Consider the following 19,424-nt stretch of genomic DNA (forward strand, 5'->3'; position numbering starts at 1 on the left):
GGAGCGGGGCCGGGGGCGGAGCGGGACCGGGGGCGGAGCGGGACCGGCGCCGCTTCCGCCCCGCGCGGCGCTTCCGGGTCGGCGGTGTCCGGGGAAGCGGCGGCGGCCGCGGGACCGGCGAGGCTCGGCCGGGCATGGGCGGTGAGGAGCGAGGGGACGGGGGACCGGGAGAGGAGGGGGCAGCCGGGCCAGGGCAGCGGGGGAGCGGCGGTGACAGGCCTCGGTGCCTCGGAGCCGAGCAGCCTCCGCGGGCCGGGCTGGGCCGGGCCGGGCCGGGCCGGGCTGAGGGGACCCGCCCGCTCCCAGGGCCCCGGCCCCGCCGCCGTTTGGGGCCGTTGGTTTGGGGCTTTAACGGATTCTGCTCCGGGAGACCCGATTTTTAACGTGCTGTAACAGATGCGATGTTAAAAGGCTTTCTGTTCCCTTTAAATGATCCATGCCGGTGGGAGTTTTTGGTGTGGAACCCCTTTCTGTCTGATTTGCAGGTACTGCCAGGCCTTGAGGGCTTCAGTGGCGCTGGAGACGCAGTAAACCAGTGCATGAGGCTCAGAATTCAGTCTCAGCGTTTGGAAGCTTTAGACCCGAGTGTCAGCGTATTGAACGTTGGCGGTCGTGGCTTTCCAAAGGCCCTGGATATTTCAGGGCTGTAGAGCAGTAAAATGTTTGCCAAATTGAAGAAGAAGATTGCGGAGGAGGCGGCGGTGGCTCCCCGGCCCGGAGGAAATGCCCGCATGCCCAGGTCTGTCAGCAAGGAATCGATCACGTCTGTGGGAGCAGACTCCGGAGACGACTTTGTGAGTTACACCTTGCTTTGAAATCTCCTTTCTCTGACAGTATTTTTATTACGGTTTTGCAGACAAGCATTTAAAGTCTAGTGTGTGATTTGAAAACGTGATGTGGTGTCTTTGTAAGTGTATCTCTCCTAATGCATAAATGTATCATTAGCTTGAGTGAAATTAAATATTGAAGAGAAGAGGTTTGTTAAGCATAGTAGTTGCCAGGAGTCTTTCATTCCCACGTAAACAGTTTTCATTTTACCTCTGGGCTTCCTGGTAGCCTTCCTACCTGAGACATTGTATATGTCTCTGCTGAATTGTTGTTGCACTCAAAACCACTTTAGTTCCTCTCTTTCACGATAAACATTGTTTAAACCAGCGGTGAAGTTCCAGGAGTGCATGGGTTAAGTGAGACCCTGGAATGCTCTGGCACCTCTGCCCTGCATGGCTGGCTGTCACATTTCTGAAAGCCTGGATTAGGGCAGTGTCACCCCACTGCTGGAGCCAGCAGGACCCACTGCACAGCCAGCAGCAAGTCTCTGCTGTCTGCAGAGTGAAGAGCTTGTTTATACAGTTGGGCTTTAAGTAATTTTTTTTGAAGCTCACCTGAAATTTCAGTTGTGTTAACCAGGAGGTTGGAGCTCCTAATGTTTAAATACATGTTGTAGTGAAAATATATTAGTCTTGTGTTTTTCTGAGGCTGTTTTTTCTTTTGCACTTAGGAAAGTCTCATGTAGAAATTCTTTTTGCTGTCTTGCAAGTTTGTAGAACAGCAAACAAATAATGAATTGGCAAAACAACATAATGAAATAATGAAATGGCAAAACAAGTGGTCTTCAGAAAACCTCCAAGAGTTTATCAATATTCATTTAACTGCTCTTGCTGTTGACTTTTATGGAGCAAAACTCACCAGAGGAGTCGTAAGTCAGTTATGCAGCAGATTTTGTGTGGACAAATTGCTGCATCAGGGCTTCAGTGAGTTTGTCCCACGTGAAAAGCATTACCGCTTCTCTTGTAATTACTTTGGTTTTCAGGACTCTCTGTTTGACCTTTGCTGGTGCCTGTGCTGTGGAGCCTGATTTCCTGCCCCATCTCCTCAGTGGCGGTTTGGACACTCAGGTGCCAGCCCCAGCTCCTTCCCAAGCTCTGTGCTCTGGGGAGCAGGCAGCCTGGCACTATTGAGCCTTGCTGGTTTTCTCCTTCAGCATTTTTAACACATTCTGCTGTGCTAGTACAATTTTCCCCTCTATGGGAAAAACAAGTGCTGTTCCTAGGCAGGAGAGTGTTTTATCCCAGACTAAATGTAGGGCAGGATCACTTTTTCTGAATTTTGTAAGTTACAGAGTGTTGCTTTTCTCCCAAGGCTTCTGATGGAAGCAGCTCCAGAGAGGATCTTTCATCCCAGTTGTTAAGAAGAAATGAACAAATTAGAAAACTGGAGGTGAAGCTATCTGGTATGTGCCCTGATACATATAAAACTTGTTAGTATAGGAAATGTTTTCCCTTGAATTTATGTGGTTTAATTTATTAAAAGTCCATGGCGTTGGGGTCTTTTGAAGATTGATTTGTAGCAGCCCTGTTGATTGACAAGAAGGGAGCATCCAGCATCATTAATTTTTTATGAAGGCAACTGATTTGCTGATTTCAACAATTTGCTGATTTAGGTGATTGCTTGGAACAGCTGGGATAGCTTTCTGTCCCATGTTTCAAACAGCATCTGTCCTCACTTGTGTGTATGGTTTGTTTCTGATAGGGGCTGAGCTTTCTGACAGTAACACAGTACCATCCTTAAAGAAGTGGGCTTGGAAATGAAGAAGAAACAAAGAATTCAACATGAAACAGTCCTGAGGGTTTTTTCTTTCTAATTCCTTGTTCTGTAAAGCTGTAGTGAAGGCTGGCACTACTCCCCATCCCTGTTGTAGGGAAGGGACCAGGACTGAGCTGAACTGTGTTACACTGCTGCTTCCCAAAGCTCATGGGAGGCTTGAAAAATTAGGGAAAGTTACAGCCAGATAAAGATTATTTTGATTATTTTATTTTGGAGACTTATCGGGCTTCAGTTCAAGAAAATATAGGGTTCAAAAATTATTTCACATGGAATTCAAAAGGCCCAAATGCTCATCTGCTTGCACAAGATAAACTTAAAAGTGCTGGCTGGGACTTAACACAAGAGAGGGAGGCTCTGGGTATCAGGAGTCTCATGCAGGCAGCCAGCCAGTGAGTAAATCCTCTTCTCCGTTGTACAGGAACCTCTCCAGGGTGTGTGCACACTCTGTTTTGGTTCATATTCCCTCCTGTGGCAGTTCTGCTGAGCGAGGGTGAGGGCAGTGCTGTGGGACTGCAGATGGATGCAGTGGCCATGAATTAACCCTTCCCTGCAGCCTGCAGTGCCAGACACCTTTCCTGAGCAGAGGGAAATGTGTCACTGTTCTGGGATGAAGGAAAAAGGGAGGGACAGTTGTTGATTCTCTGGTTCTGCTGTTGTCTGTGTGACTGACACCCCTGGGACAGGCCCTTCTGTTTGTGCCAACCCTGTGGACAGTACAGAGCTATTTGCTTGTGTTCATTGTTGTGGTCACCCAATTCCTTAGCAGGAATGATTTTCTGATTGAGAAAATCATTGTCATTTGCCACTCATCCTTTTTTCTTTTCTTTTTTTTTTTTCCCTTTTTTATTTTTGTGTTACCCTAAAAATGTCCTTCCCCAATGTCTGTCCATTCCTGGTCTGTTCTTCTCCCTCCTCACACAAGATTATGCTGATCAGATCCGAAATCTGCAGAAGATAAAAGAGAAGCTTGAAAATGCATTAGAAAAGCATCAGGATTGTACGTATTTTTCTTTTTTCCCTTTTTGTTCAGTTCAGTTGAAAATTGTGGTTGGAAGGAAAAAGGTTTGGTGTGCAGGTGTGCTAATGATTTCCTTTCAAACTGTGCACCTCTGTAGTGTGAACAATTAGAACACAAGTTGTTACCTTATTTACAGCATAAAAAGCAGCAGCAGTGTGTTGAATGAAGTTGTTATTACACTCCTTCTGCCAAATTTGGGGCTCACATGCAGGAAAGACCTTTTGGAAACCTGCAGCTTTGTTCTGATCCAGCAAGGAGCAGTATCCCTGTCTGCTGTTAGCTTTGGCCCTTTGCCAGCCTGCAAGCAGCGTGAGGGAATGAGTAGCACAGCGCTAGTGCTACAGTCAAGACTAATTACTTGCAGAAGAAGCTCTTTAAAGTTATTTATAACTTACAGGAAAGTGAGAAGTAATTTTAAAAGATGAGCTTTTAATATAGCTGGTGGTTCTCTGTTGGTAGCCTCCATGAGGAAGTTTCAGGAGCAGAATGAAGCTCATCAGGCCAGTCGAGCCAAGATGGCTGAAGGAATGGCTTTGGCCTTGGAAAAAAAGGACAAGGTAAGAAAACTTGAGCAGGATCTTAGACTCGCATGACCCTGATATTTTAAGTAGGTGTTACTATTAATTAAAATAATTGTTCAGCCCTGTGTGTGAGCGTGCCAGCGCTGAGGGAAGGAGGGAGTGCTGAGCTCAGTGCCAGGAATGGTGCAGGACTTGTCACTGCTCAGACTGGTTTTAACAAGAGCCCACAGAAATTCCTAATGAAAGGTTAAGCTTGTGCTTGGATAAGATTCAATGGCAGTAGGCCTGTTGTCACATTTATTTCACTTGCATAAAACTTATGTATTCAGCTAGCATGAATGATTCCTCAGCCTTTATTCAAGTGCTGGCTGTTACTGTGCTGCTGATGATTATTTTTTAATCATTACCAAAGCTTACTATCTGCTAGCAGTACAAATTCTTCTTTTTCTTTTTTTTTTTTTTTTAACCATAGTTGCTGTCCTTGAAAGTCTGCAAATAGATTTTGATATCTTTTTTTCTCCTTTCTTTCTTTCTTGTTCAGGAGTGGATGGAAAAACTCGCTCAAGTTGAAAAGGTAATTAACCTTGGATGTTTTTCTCAGGGGGTGTATTGTAGCTCTGTGTGTATTTGCAAACACCATCCTGCACACTTCCAGCTCTATCAGAACTTGACTCTGTTCAGCCCTTTTTATTATTTGGTCTTTGTTCAGTGGGAGAGGCCAATCATATGCTTTTTGTTACCAGCCCAAATGCTTGGGGAGGTCTTTTTGGATTTATTTGATTTATTTTTCAGCAGGGAAGTAAAGAACGATGGGTTGTGATGGGAAAGTTGTCCTTCTGTAAGATGGAACATAGTCCATTTTTAAGAGTTCAGTTTAGATGGTCACTGGTGGCATTGTAATGAATTCAGATTTCTTTTTTGGTTTTTTTGGAGTTTGGTAATTTTCACTGTGACATGAATCTGAAAGGATTTCTAGTTCTGTATGGAGCACCATTGGGAGCTCTATAGCTTCAAGACAAGATTTCTTTCTCAGAGAGTTTACCTGATCTCCCATTAACTTGACATGAGCATACAGATATCCTTTGGTTCTGTTCATTTATCAGGAAAAAAAAGTGCTTCAAACACAGTTACAAGAAATGAGGGAGCAGAGTTTGAACCTTTTCCAAAAACGAGATGAAATCGATGAACTGGAGGGCTTTCAGCAGCAGGAAATTGCCAAAGTTAAACACATGGTAAGAATATTTTCAACTTTTTATTTCCTAAATTTTTTACCAGGATATTAAGTTAGCGGTAGCCCAGCATACATTTTGTCAGCCTTTGTGCTTGTACACCGGTTTGGTTAGTGTCAAAATCCTAACAGTAGGTACTGAACACAATATTACATAGTCTATTATCTCACTTAATTCAGCCCCAGGCAGGTTTCAGTGAAAAGGTTTATCAGTGTTACTGGTCACCTGTAATGCCCAAGATGATGCTCTAATGTTCAGCTTTTGAAAAAGGAAGAGTGTCTGAGCAGAGCGGAGCAGGAGCTGGAGGCGCGGGCGCAGGAGCTGAGCCGGGCGGCAGCGGAGCTGCAGGAGGCCAGGGCCGAGGCCTCGGCGCTCAGCAGGGACCTGCAGGACTTGCAGCAGCAGCTGCTGCAGCTGCAGGCTCACAGGTACGGAGCTCACAGGAGCAGTGGTTGTGTTTCCCCTGTATTTTTACTTCACGCTCACTTTGTCTCTTTGGAAGAGTTTATATATGTAGTGAGCTGACTGAATTTTTGCCTCTGCTGTGGCCATGGGGATGTAAATGCCAAGCCAATGATAGTAATACTTTTTTTGTAAATTATTTATTTTTTTCATAGTTTGAATGCTTAACTGTCACTTTTATTTGAAAATGTGTAATCAAGCAGTGATTTATTATGGTAACTGGTTTTAGGACGAGAAAATTTTGTTGATGTCCATTTTCATAAGCAGCAGAATTATCTGCTAAAGATTATTTTCCTGGAATGGTATGTCACTTGTTTTTATTCTCTTTCTGTGAAGAGATGAACTAATGACAGCTGAGACAAATGCAGAAAATAAGATCACTGCTCTGGAGTTAAGAGAACAGGAGCTACAAACTGTCATTCAGCAGCTTTCTGTAGACTTGCAAAATGTAAGTTTGAGCCAAGTGAGATTTGATTCAAAGAGCTCCATGTCTGCAGAAGTTAGATTAGATATCAGTTATGTGGTGTTGGAAATTTAATTTTCAAAGTAAGTAATTTCTCAATATGTTTAGGCTCAAGTGGCTGGTTCTGGTTGTGAGAAGAGACTGGAAATGTTACAAGTGGAGCATGAATCTCTGAAGGTGGAATATGAGCAGGAGAAGCAAAAGGTGAGGTGCTTTCAGATGCACATGCTGCTCCTGGTGTGCACATTTGGGTAATGTACACCTTTGTGTACTTGGTGTCCAGAAAGTGTTCCAGGGTCAAATTGTCTTTTTAAATAGGACTTTGCTTTCTATTGGCATTTCCAAAAGTCAAACCACAACAGATCAGCTGGAAGCTTCATTACAAAAAAGATTCTGTGATTTCTCATTCTCACAGATGACTTTTGAACTTGCTGAGAGAGATAGACATGCAGAACAGCTGCAGGAAAAGGTGTCTTCCCTGGAAAAAAAGCTAGAAAGAAATCTCTCAGGAGATGAGCATGTGCAGGAGCTGCTCAAAGAGGTAATTACACAGTTAAAGGCTGCTTGGAGGTACAGTATTAGTGAGTTTGTTTTGGGTTTTTAGGTCTTACATTACATCTTAGCCATGCAGAGAAAGCTGCTGATGTCACACAGCACATTTGTCCTGGCAGTGTGTTTTGGCACACTGTGCTGGGCAGGACATGGGGTGGCTGCACTGAGCCTGTTTGTGTAGGTCCTGCACAGATGTCTGTGCTGGCCTTTCTGCACTGTCTGTTTGGGCACTGCATCTGAGTGCTTAGAAGGAAGAAAGCAGCTTTCTGCCATCCCCACAGGCGATGGGACAATTTGGGAGTTTTTCTAGTTAATCCTCACAAGCACAGTGAATGCTTTTCCTTGTTCTTTGGCAAGGCATGGGGCAGGGAGGGGAACTGTTTGCACACAGGTGTGCAAACAGAATGTTGTATGCTCAAAACCTCAGCCTCAGGAGTGCTAAAGAACAGCTGAAAACAGAAACTTAGCTGTGGTTAATCCCCTTTCTCTCATTGCTTCTGATCTCTTTCTCGAGCACTGATGCTCCTGCTTAGAATCAGCCTGGAGCAATGTTTTCCCAGCTGGGTCTTGGGGATGTTTGCTTTTCTCTGGTCAGGGTGCCTACAGTTACATCACCCCTCTGTTGCTGTGACAAAAGAACTTGGCTTAGTAAACTCAAGGCAGTTTAAAGTTATCTAGAGGTATTAAAACATTCTGTCCCATTTTAGTTTGACCTTATAAATGAAATAAAAAGGAAAATTTTTATTACCCCCCACCAACTTATGTCTTTGTCCATCCTTGCTCATGTTCTTCACCTCAATGTAACCTTCAGAAAGCTGCTCTTGAGCAGAGGCTGGAGGAGAGCAGGCAGCAGGTATTGACAGACAGGACACAGCACAGCCAGGCTCTGAACCAGCTGGAAACACAGGTGAGCAGTTTCTAATTTCACCACAGATTCCCACTCTTTTCATCCTCTGTGCCCTACTCCCCTCACTGCACTCCCTGCCCAAGGTGAGACTGCACATTTAATCACATTTAGTCTTGAAAGGATAATAATTGATCAGTGTCTCTGGGTATCTCCCCACTTCATGGGTGGAGGAGGGCCTAGAGGTGAATGCAGAGGTTTTGTGCAGATCCTCCCTGTAGTGAGAAACAAATAACTCGGGTGCAAGCAGTGCTGTGGTGAAGAATTTCTAAAACCTGCATGTGTCAAATAGGCAGCCTCTCTATCTCTGTGGCTTCAGGGATTTAATGTTTACCTTCCCCTCCTGGGCCACTCTGTGTCATGCAAACTTTTTAAATAACATAGTTGCCAGTGGATAAGGAATTTAATTAATGGTGTAATTTTAGAATAAAGAACTGGAAGAGAAACTACGGATCGCAACAGAAACACTGAAAAAGAGTAAAGAAGCAGCTACAGACCAGGATCTGAAGATCCAGAAGCTGGTGAGTATCCTGCATGTTTCACTGACCAGTAACAGATCAGTCCACAGCATCCCCAGAGACAATCACTTCTCTGTTTTGTTATTCAAGTGTTTGTTTTCTTGCTGTTTGTCTGCTGAACTCTGGTCTGTGAGTACATGACACTGCTGCCAAAGGAATAGTGTTCCTCAGTTTGAGAGTGTCTCATGGAATGGTGTCTCATCTTGTCAGAATGATGTCAAAATACCATTCTGTTAATGTGGTTTTCTTTATTCTCTTAAGAAAACTGATCTAGAGGAGGAAAGAAAACAACTGCAGCAACAGATTTTAAGTGAAAAACATCAGTATGATGAGAAAGTTACTGGGCTGGAGTCTCAGCTTGCTGCTCTTGAAAAAGCTTGGGAATTGGATAAAACAACAACTCAGCACAGGATTGTAAGTACAGAAACTGTCTGGTGGGTTGTGAGAGTCTTCACAACATGATTTTAACACAGCTTGTAGAGCTTGCTTGTTGTCTGAATGTTTTTATTCAGCACTCCTGGCATTATAATAGAAGATATCATACTTTGAGGCATTAAATATGAGCAAAATATTAGATGCGTTTGATTGTTTAAACAAAGCATTAGAATAATTGTACTGTGTATTTAAACACTTTATTTTACAGAGCCAATTGGAAAAGGAAAATGAAAACCTCAAGGGAAGCAAAGAAGAGTATGAGAGTTCATTAAAACAACAAGAGTGTGAACTGAACAGGCTAAAGGTAAGGGCTGGACTGGTACTGGCATTGTCTTGGGACAGAGCTGAGGCTGGGGAGCAGCAAACACCACTGTGGGTTACATTCAGTGCTTGGAGGCCTGTTCTGTTCAGGTTGCAGGTCCTTGGAGCTGTAAATCATCTCTGGTACTCAGCAGAAATGTGTTTGAGAAGCATTACAAAGGGATGGCCCTTTTCTGAACCAGAATGCTTGGGTCTGCCTCAATCAGGCAGAAATAATACATTCCCATATTGTCAGGGATGTGAAGAGCTTGGAAATCGTGTTAGCAGTGGTGAATACAGAATGGTTCAACATCAGATTCCACTCAGAGTGTTCAAACCAAAAAGTTAAAACTTACATTAGTTGGGTGTTTACAGTTTATCTAATTTTGACTGTGATTTAGATTAGTTGAAATTTTTTTCATAGTTACTCCTGGATGCACAATTGAAATAAAGATCTGTTGTAGCAAGGAGCTACTTCTTTGTAATAGATACTTCAAGCTGAAAGATCTTGTAAGCATTGGGTTTGTTTGGGTTCTTACATCAGTTCTGTGCTGCTCTTGCATATGCAGAGAGCAGCAGTCAGTAAAACAAACCCAACTCATTTGGAAAATGTAGTGTGTCAGAACACTTTAATTGTAGTCCTAATAGACTTGGGGTTAAAGATGAGAGACTGACTTGATTTAATTGTCTCACATAACCTCTCAATTAATTCTGGTTTGCAGAATGAGATGAGCAGCAGAGAAACTGTCAGTGTGGAAATTGCCAAAGCATTGGAAGACACAAGGAAACAGAGAGAGGGGTTACAACAGGAGGTTGGTTAATAGTGACTGTTTTCAAATGTATTTGAGACATCCCAACCTTTCAAAGAGCAGACTAGGTTTGGATTTATTTATTCTAACATTCAAGACCCTTGGTCAGAATCGTATCCACAGCATGTGAGGCAGCAGTGGATCTGGGTTCCTCTGGAGCAGAGCAGTGGTAAAACTACATTTCCTTACAGGGAGGAGCTTGTATCCAGTACCAAATGTCAGTTCTAGAAAGTCTTGTTTTGCTCTTCCTGTATAAAAAATAGTGGATGATGTGAACTTGTGTTTGCTTAAAGTAGGACCTTAAACCCATCTTTTGGTTTCTTTATTCTTCTGGGACTGCTATGGATCTGTGCTTGCTGGGCCAGATCTGTGCAGAAGGGGTTTAAGGCCATCTCCTGTTTTGCTCAGGGGCCTTGCAGCTGCCACATGCTGGCTGTGACAATCTGGTGGTGGCACAGAAGCCAGGTGGGGTTTAGCTCTTCCAGCAATGACTTCAGTGCTTGTTCCTGAGGGCAGCATTGTGGAGGTGGTGCCTGCTGGGCTTCTGAAGGATGTTGGATCTTTCAACACCCTCTTCCTGTTTTATATCTTTAATGACTTCTGTTGATTGTTTTCCTACTTTGAAGGTTTCACAGCTGAATACCCTAATAAAGGAGAAAGACCAGCTGATTGATGAAAAATGTGATCTGCTGCTAAAACAGAAGGAAGAACTGAATCAACTCAGTCAAGGTTAGACCAAATGAGTCTACTGCATCCCAAACAATTTAAGTAGAGCCTCTAGTTCTGGCCTTGCCTGGTAGATTGGGATTTTTCTAGATTTCTCTTTCATATATAATCTTTTAGCGCTTTCAAAATGGTTTATTGTTCGCTAACAATTGGACAGTCTGTCTTTCTGTCCCCTGGCTTTCTGTCTTCATGACAGACCAAATGGATTAGAATCTCCCATCTGATGTGCAGCACTGATACTAAGCAGGTCTCTCCTTTCCCAGACCATGAAGCTGTCTTGCTGCAGGTGCACCAGTTACAGCTGGACATAGAAGCAAGGCAGAGCCAAGCAATGGAGATAGAGGAAACAGCAAGAAAAGAAATTGATGAGCTGAAGCTGCAGGTACAGGAGTGCCTGTTGGCCAGAGAACATGAGAAAAACGTGAGTACAGTTCAAATCCATTCTCTGGGGAAAAGAGGGAGGTGTGCAGGAGCCCCCCAGTTCTGTCCTGGCTGGACAACCAAAAAGAAGTCTGGCTTTCTCCCTGGGGAGTGTTCTTGGGCTGCAAGTGTCATGATATCTCTCCATGTTTATTTTTGTAGATTTTAGAACTGGAGGAATCGACGAGGGCCTTGAACAATGAGCATTTGCCTTCTCCAGAAAACTCTGTGGTGGAACAGAACGGAGAGGTGGCAGCTGCAGATGTTGTTCAACTTCAGAAGGATAACAGAGAGCTGGAACAGCAAATTGCTGAGAAAAACAAGGTGAACAGAACCAGCTGGTAGTCTTTCCCCTTTTGATTTGGAAGCCAAGTAGTTGGTGCTGCCCATGCTGCAGCCTTAAAAGGACAGGCCTGTTCCATTTGAATACAGTATGTGCTTTTCTCTGGATTGCACAAGTATCTCCCAACCATGAATAAAAAAATGCAGTGAGAGCTGCATGAATCCTGATATATTTGGGCAGAAAGGTGCACCCAGTGATGCTATTTACAGCTTTCCTGCAGAGCCCTCTGAGTGAATTGGGTTCAGTTCCACGGTGCTGTCACATGAAAGCCCAAGTGTCCTGTCACATGGCTGCTGCTGTGTGCAGCTGGCAAGGCAAGGCTCTCAGCTTGCTTCTTCACAGCTGTCAGTGTTGGTTAATTATCATTTCATTCAGTACTTGTTTATCATGGGTTTTTCCAGATACCTGGGGGTCCTGACAATGAATACTGTGTTAAACTCTTCTTTGCTGTGCTTACAGATGATAAAGCAACTTCAGCAAAGAATGACAGAACTGAAGAAAACTCTGCAGAAAGAGCTGGTAAGGGTTGTGTGTTTTCAGTCTCTTCAGATGACACTTGCTGGCAGGTACTTGCACTCTTATTCCAAAAGCTTGACTGCTAACTCCCATTGCATCCCTCTGCAATGGTTTATCTGTCCAAGAAAAAAAAAATCAATTTAAAAGAAAATTAACAGAGGTTTTAAAATTGTTGTTTTTGCTCTGATGTTGAAAATTGTTCTGAAGAAAGCCCATGTTTGAAAGGCTCAGAGCAGGTTAGTGATAGGAGAAAATTACCTAGGGATAGCTTCCACCATGGAGCCAATTCTGTGCTGGTTTGGGTAATGTACACAGAATGCTGACATCAGCCAGCACCTGTCCTGGGGTGTAGGGAGAGCTGGAGACACTTCTCTGCTGTGACCCCATGAAGGATGAGGAGCTGTTAATGCCCAGTTTGTGGGTACAACCCTCTTTAGATATCCTGAACCCAGACCCCTCCCAGCGTCAAGCTAACAGCATCTGCGATGTATTTCTCTTTTTCTTCTGTGGATTTTTTATTTTTCTGTAGAAAATAAGGCCTGACAGTGAGGTACCTGAGCTACGTGCAAATTCTGAAGTGCCTAATGCTTCTGTGACTGTCACCAACAACTCTGACTTGAATGACTCCAGGGAGATAAACTTCGAGTACCTTAAACATGTTGTACTAAAGTTCATGTCCTGCAGGGAGTCTGAGGTAAAGGTGCCACTTACCTTCTCTTTCTACATCTGTCTTTCTCTAGAAATTGCCGCCAGTCACCTCCTAAGGACACTTCATGCCAATTCCATAATTTTACAATTAAAAAATGTACAGTGGGGGCAATAAAACAAAATAGCTGACAGCAACGTGTTTGGAACACAACTCTGTGGTTTCTTTCAGGCATTCCATCTCATTAAAGCTGTGTCTGTGTTACTGAATTTTTCACAAGAGGAAGAAAACATGCTCAAAGAAACTCTGGAGTACAAGGTAAGGTGCCATTAGGTGCCGTATGTGGTCTCTAATGAGACAATTAAAATTCCTAGATGCTGGGAGATTAGGAGAAGTGTCTTTTTTCCAAATGTTAGGTAGAATAATAAATGTAATTTATTATTAAAATGCTAGCTGACCGTATGCGTGCCAGGAATTGTCCCTTTCAGTGAGGGACATAGCAGCTTTCTGGTGCTCAGAGCCGTTGGAGCACAGCTTTGCCCAGTGGACTTGATCTGAGGGGAGAAGTTGGGAGCTCCTTGCCAAACAGTCAGTGTTTAACAGCAGAGCCTAACTCTGGGTTTGTCCTTTTGGCACTGGGCTCAGACACCAAGATCTGTGTCTCCTTTCCATGGGCTGAGATCTGCGTGGCCCTGGCTGTGTGGTGGTTAGGGAATGTTCAACAGTGAGTGCTGCCTCAGCTCCAGGTCCTGCATCATCCCTGCCCACCCAGGGAGTTGGGATGCTCAGTCTGCAGATGAAGAGATTTCCTCACCATCTGGTTCAGGGAACACTGGTGCTACATTGACTAAAGGCACTGTGTTTAAATGACTAGAGTTCTAATTTGAAATTATTTTAAAGGAATATATGTAAGTATAATCTTCAGTCTTTTTCACCTGTGGCCAGTGGGTGCTGTTCCTTCCAGATCTGATTGTGTGAAGCTGCCTCCCTTTCTTCAGTCTGGAGTCTGGAGCATTCTGAGTTATAAATAGCTTTCCATCAAATGATGAGAACATGGCTGTGTCCCATGTTGTTTCTTTTTCACTCCTTGGAGGCGTGAGCCCTGTGTGATGTGTGCTGTGCTGTTGTGTCCTAGATGTCCTGGTTTGGGTCAAAGCCATCCCCCAAAGGCAGCATCCGCCCGTCTATCTCGAGCCCAAGGACTCTGTGGCCTTAAGGGAACCCGAAGGTGGCAGGCAGTATCCAGGCACTTCTTTCTGTGAAAAGAATGCTGAACACACTGCTCCAGGTGTGTCTTAATCACTGTCATTGCAGTATTTTGTACAAGAACTTCTGGCTCTGTTTACAAAATTAATGCTGTGCAAGGAGACATTTTCACTACAGACTGGAACAGCTCTGGGCTGGGGTCGGGAGCAGCTGGGTGTCTGTGCTGGGAGCAGCTCCTCGTGCTCAGCACTCGTGGGTCCCTGGCACCAGAGGGTTCTGAGCACCTCTAGGGCAGCAGGGCTGCCAGCTCAGCCCCTTGGGATGCTGATTCCAGCTGCTGTTCCAGGGTGCTGCAGTCCAGTGACTCTGGGCACAGAAAAGCTGCTTGTCTGGCTGTGGGAAGCCAGCAATGAAAAATGTGTTGGCAGAAGAGTGTTGAGAGTGGGATGGTTTGCAAAGCCTTTCACAGGACAGGAGCAGGAGCTTTAACCAAAAAAGAACTCTGCCTTGCCTTCTAATACTGACATTAACTAATGGTTGGCATTTTTTCATATCACTGTGTAATTTAAGGTGCATTTATCCTGGCCTGCAGCCCTCAAGGCTGCATGTTGATTATTTAATTTGAGAGCACAACTTTAGAGTTGTCTGATTTTACTTTTCTTAAAGAAAAATAATATTTAAAATGGTCTTAATTATAGTACCTAATCCTCAGTCACCTTTAAAACTAATCCATTAGCCTGTTCCATGGGTTGTTAGCATTGGGAAAAGGGGTAGGAAACCATTTTAAATTTTTAAAGCTGAGTTCCAGGTATTGTAAATCCACACTGAAAAATACCTTTTATTTAAAAAAAATAAAAATCTAGTTACAAAGGGTGAAGAATGCTGGTACTAAACATTTTGATTCATTTTTTTTCTTCCAAGTCTGCTAGCAACAAATCCTTATAACCAGGATCTGCCTCTTTGGTTGTGGTTTTCTGTACTTTAAATACTGATGCTTAAAAACTGTTATGAATATGTTAACTGTTAACTCCTGACTATTACAGTAAAAGAAATGCTGCTCATGAGGGGTTTGAGGGCAAAATTCAACTCTTAGTGAACAAGTTGTGGTTCCAGCAGCTTGTTTTCCTAATACAATAAGGACAGGGGACCAAGGTGGCACTTCCTCCCTGAAGCACAGTTTTGCCCAGAGTTATTAACACCACTGCAAAATCTGGATCCAAATGGGAAGCAGCACTGTGTGATTCCTGAAAACTGAGACCTGTTTCCAAAAATCCACACATGTATGGAATTCAGTGAGCATGCTGCAGTTCTGGGAATTCTCTTACAAGTTGATGCTTCTGTTAAATATATTCAGGGCAATTGAAGCTTTCTCCAGTGGAGCTCCAGCAGGAGGTGAATGTGCAGATCCAGAGGATCCAGAGCCTGCTGGTCTCCCAGACAGCCCCTCCCCAGACACAGGAACTCCCAGGGGCTGTCACTGGGCACAGGTGCTGCTCCTCACTTAGAGACAGGTTGGATTTGTCTGAAGTTAAGAAAACCAACAGAATTTTTTGGTACACTAAAGCTTGTCTAAACAGTCTTCAGTAACCAGATTCATGGCACTTCCAGACAGGACAGAGCATGGGAGGGTTCAGCCCTGCTCTGCTGTGAAAATAGACAATCAAAAAGTACATTTATTTCAATTGTTTCTCTAGTGAGATACAGCAGGGTGGAATAACCCTGGGAAGATTTTATTCTGAGATCTTTTCCTTTCTGATGTCCCTTTGCCCTGCCCTGTTTCTGTGGGACCAGGGATCAGGACTCCCTCACTCCCCTGCTCCCTGCTGAGTGACTGCTGGGTTTATGCTGATCCTGGCTTCAAAGGTTACTGCTGAACAGCAAGGAAAGCAGGACAGGCAGCCTGGAACGGAGTGACAAAGTAAAATCTTTTGTTATATATTCACTAACAACTTCAGTTTCAGATCCCAAAGCTCATTAAGGATCAACTTACCATAAACTAGTTCTTAACTGTTGAATTTTCGTTAGGTATCAGAGCAAGACTGGTGTGTATACATGTATTAAAAAGCTAATGCACTTTCCCTTGTCTCAGAACAGTGGTTATACATAATCCTTTCTATCACCATTGGACTTCTTTCCTTCTATGCTGTAAATATGGACTGTATGATGAAACACTATGAAATTTGTGGTGCAATACATTTTGGATCAAACCCCTAATCTTGATTTCTTTCTTTTTATAGTTCTGGTTATCTCCCCTGGGATGCTATAGCTATTTAAAATTGACTTTTAAACCATGACCCAAACCCCACCTTTGCCCAGGGTGAGGATGGGTGTGCCAGCTGTGCCACCAAGGCCTCTCCCAGGGTGCTGTGTCACAGTGAGTTGTGCCACTGTGCTTCCAAAATCACCTCCCACCAGGACCAGCTGCTGCTGCACTTTGAGCAGCTGATGGAAGCGAGGGCTGGGTGGAGCTGGGGCTCCCCAGGCAGCTGCTCCTTGGTGCCAAAGGGCAGGGAGCCCTGCCAGAGGGGCCGGGGGACAGCCATGGATCCAGGAGTGTGTCCTGCCTGGGCAGAGGACACACTAATACTTAAATCATAAGTCCTGAAGCATCTGCTTTTCTAGTGTGGACAAGAATATAAAAATCAAACTCGGGGTCCTTACTATGTGTTCTATTCGCTGCATCTTCTGAGTCTTGATTGGGACTGCTGAGCTTGGTCTCACTCCCTACAGGCAGGACAGAGCTGGATTTGAGGACAAATTCTCTAAATTGCTGGAGTTAGGAGCAGTCCTAAAAGGTGGACACTGGCTTGGACTGGGTTATTGCAGGCCTGCATTGGAGTAAGTGTCAGACTTACAATGTAGCTGAAAATAAATTTAACTCACGTGATCCAAGACCTTTATTGATGCAGCAGGCACTTCACTTTACATGACCCCAAGCCCAGAGTCCAAGAGTCCTTCACCCACACGCTCAGCCGCCGTTCCCAGAGCCCTTCTCCCACCCTCAGCTGCAGGACTCAGCCTGGACACAGCTACCTTGGGACTAAGCAGGACACACGGGAGCTTGCACCACCACACCTGGCTAAAGCAGCATCTGAAATACCTGTTCACTTGCAGTGTAGGAGGCAGGAGTGTGCCTTCTCTCTGCCTGGTAAAGAAGGGAGCAGGAGAATGTCTTGGCTCCTATATGTGATAGTCGGAATATGCAGGAATACCTTTACTCTTCCCCCACCTTTAAGGTTAAAAGCATTCCAAGAGGAGGTTACTGTAGGATTTCAGTAGATTGCAATCTCTAATAAAGATGGACCAGTGTAATTTCAGCTCATTCCTTCTTCTGAGTCCAAACCTGACCGTCACCTCTGTCCAAGTTAACAGTCTTTACACAGTCTTTCTTGCTGTGAGAACTCTTATTATGGAGCCCAGGCCTCCTACTGCCAGTGCCTGTGGGAAAGGAGAGAGGTTACAGCGTCACCGTGCCCCACACAGAGCAAACCCCAAAGAGTTCAGCCACAGAAGGGACTATGGCTCTTCTCCAAAGCTAGAAACTGTCATTCTCCACAGTCTAAGCAGCTTTTGGATCTCGAGGGCTCCAGTGTTGCAAGTCACTGACAGAGCAGAATGCCCACCTCCCTTATCCCTGAGGAGAGGAGGATGAGGAAGGGCTTGCTTCAGTTTCATTTGTGTCCCTCAATGTGAACAGTGTTTCCTTCTGAAGTCTAGAAGATGGAGGTGATTACGAAAAAAATATTTAAGCTGACTGCTGGGAGTGGGGCATTTACTTTGCAGCCACAGTCCAACAGAGCACAGGGTATGAGAGCAGAGTGAGACATGGCACTGGGGAACACGGCTGGACAAAGGCACAGCACCCACCTGGAGCAGGACTGGCAGGTAAATGCTGCTGAGCTCCCAGACGTGCCACAGCCCTTTTCCAGAGGACAGACTGGTACTACCACTGAGCTGACTCTGCTCTGAGCAAGCCACACGTCCTACCAGACTGCCACAGAGCAGAACAGCAGGCTTTAAACCCTGCCTACCCAGACCCGCCTTGTTCCTTTCACAACAGAGAGGACGAGATGCCTTTCATGTCCCTGCACGCTCTGAGGACCAGTCAGGGTGGTGGTGTGTCACCTCCCACGCTGGGAGCACCACCCACGCTCACCTGAAAGCACCTCAGTGGAAACAACAGGAAAAAAAGAAAAAAAAACCAAGCAGAAACATGTTCTTTGCTGTCTCAAGAAACTCCCTCCTCCTTGTCAAGGCTTGGCAAAGCTGGTGACAGCAGCAGTAGCTGGAGTTATGGTACACCAGCTTTATGTACAGCAGGAAAAGCTCTGCACGTTGGGAAAAGGACAGCAGCTGCCCTGCACAGGGAGCTCTAGCATTCCCAGGGATCAGTTTTCCTTGGAGCACTGACAGCCAGGGCTCCAGCTGAAACCCCTGCAGTGGGGGCAGATCTCACTTGGATTGCTGCCCGGGGGCAGGGGCACCCAGCAGCTGCTGAACACGCCCCATGGTCCCTGTTTCACAGCTGACATTGCACAGAAACAAGAGGCCCCTGCTGGTCCCCAATGGAATCTCTGGAGACCTCAAAATCCTCTCCTGGGCTAACCAAACAGGTTTGCTGAAGCCTGTGACTCAGCTGATGGAAACTGCCAGCCTGAGCCCCCTGAGCTGCGCCCCAGAGGAGGCTGCAGCTGCCCTGTCCCTCCCAGGACATCTCAAGGGCAGCTCGAGGCTTTCCCCTGCAGGGAGAACTCCCTGCCCTGTCCCCTCTCCCCACGGCAGAGGGTGAGGTTTGAAATACAGCAAAGGCTTTGTGAATGCAGGCTCAGAGAGACCAAAGATGAAAGGAAACACCGAGCTCCTCAGGGATGAGGCCCTGCCACCACCTGCTTCTCTTCTCTCCTGAAAGCACTGGCCAGGACCCTGCGAGCGTGGCTGAGCCAAGAGTGCCCCCAGCACGTACCTTTTCATGCCACTGAAGTAATATTGCACTGCTGTTTTCTGTTGGCTTTTCAAATCCTTTATAAATGTACTTCATTAACAAATCAACACCGTTTCTGTCTAAGGAATTCACCGCTTGTTCTATTTCACTGCTTTTAAAAGAGGTGAGGACTTTAAGCATCGTTCCCTGGGCCTGCTCCTGGGAAGACAAGGCAAAGAGAGAAATGTGAGAACGAGAACAGCTGGGAACGATCCAAGACTCGTGTTTGGCAAGAGATGGGCGCGCTCCAGGCTGGGTTATTTCTGTAAGGAGGTGAGCAGAGCTGGGGTTAGAGGAGGAAGGGGCAGACGCGGGGGGATGCCCGTGCCAGCCCGGGCTCACGGAGCGCAGCGGCGCCGCTCGGGTGGGTGCGCGCAGCCCTACCTTCATCGCCTGGCTCCTGGTGTTGCCCGGGGAGCTGCGGATGGCCGTGTGGAAGGCCCGCAGCGCCTCGCCTGTGCGGCGGCGGTCAAGGACTCAAACCGGGACGCGCGGGACGCGCAGCGCGGCTCCGGCCCCGGCCCGAGCGCGATCGCGGCCGCTGCCCGGCACTCCCGGCCCCCCCGGCCCAAAGGATATTGCCTGAGCAGCGCTTCCACCTCGGGGCTGGCATCGGGCTCGGCCGCCGCCGCCTCCTCGGGCTCCTCCACGAAGCGGTTCTCGTCGTACTGGTCGATGTCGAGGCGGCGGAAGCGGGACGAGAGCGTGCTCCGCGCCATCCCCGCGCCCGGCCCGCGCCCGCCGGAAACGGCGCCGGCCCCGCCGGAACCG

General features: G+C 45.9%; 2 protein-coding genes across 4 annotated transcripts; one reads left to right on the plus strand and one right to left on the minus strand.

Annotated features, from left to right (window-relative positions):
* The first annotated feature begins 77 nt into the window (after positions 1–77).
* GOLGA1 (golgin A1) lies at positions 78–15,892 on the plus strand. 3 transcript variants are annotated; one of them, XM_058038094.1, is made up of 23 exons: positions 78–141; positions 486–794; positions 2,140–2,230; positions 3,527–3,601; positions 4,082–4,179; positions 4,685–4,717; positions 5,247–5,375; positions 5,643–5,800; positions 6,171–6,282; positions 6,406–6,501; positions 6,713–6,838; positions 7,661–7,756; positions 8,179–8,274; positions 8,533–8,685; positions 8,915–9,010; positions 9,729–9,818; positions 10,442–10,544; positions 10,805–10,962; positions 11,124–11,285; positions 11,764–11,823; positions 12,350–12,514; positions 12,698–12,784; positions 13,602–15,892. In XM_058038094.1, exons 2-23 carry the CDS (start codon positions 660–662, stop codon positions 13,680–13,682), a joined length of 2,400 nt encoding a protein of 799 aa, XP_057894077.1. In that variant the 5' UTR covers positions 78–141; positions 486–659; the 3' UTR covers positions 13,683–15,892. The 3 variants fall into 3 exon arrangements, with proteins under 3 accessions (XP_057894077.1, XP_057894076.1, XP_057894078.1); XM_058038093.1 differs by having other exon boundaries at positions 5,631–5,800; positions 13,602–15,891; XM_058038095.1 differs by lacking the exon at positions 3,527–3,601 and having other exon boundaries at positions 5,631–5,800.
* Positions 15,893–16,541: 649 nt separating this feature from the next.
* Positions 16,542–19,372, minus strand: ARPC5L (actin related protein 2/3 complex subunit 5 like). Its single transcript, XM_058038096.1, is given in 4 exon segments — positions 16,542–17,110; positions 18,636–18,812; positions 19,038–19,225; positions 19,228–19,372. Coding segments are annotated over 4 exon segments (573 nt in total). The 3' UTR covers positions 16,542–17,047.
* Positions 19,373–19,424: the final 52 nt, after the last annotated feature.

The sequence above is a fragment of the Melospiza georgiana genome, chromosome 20 (assembly GCF_028018845.1).
Source record: "Melospiza georgiana isolate bMelGeo1 chromosome 20, bMelGeo1.pri, whole genome shotgun sequence".
NCBI classification, from domain to species: domain Eukaryota; kingdom Metazoa; phylum Chordata; class Aves; order Passeriformes; family Passerellidae; genus Melospiza; species Melospiza georgiana.

What these genes read in the sequence shown, in the direction of transcription:
- GOLGA1 (XM_058038093.1), top strand. Translation starts at nt 660, where the DNA reads ATGTTTGCCAAATTGAAGAAGAAGATTGCGGAGGAGGCGGCGGTGGCT. An exon ending in GAGAGGGGTTACAACAGGAG is followed by an intron (nt 9,819 to 10,441) that starts GTTGGTTAATAG and finishes CCTACTTTGAAG; the next exon opens with GTTTCACAGCTGAATACCCT. An exon ending in CCAGAGAACATGAGAAAAAC is followed by an intron (nt 10,963 to 11,123) that starts GTGAGTACAGTT and finishes TTATTTTTGTAG; the next exon opens with ATTTTAGAACTGGAGGAATC.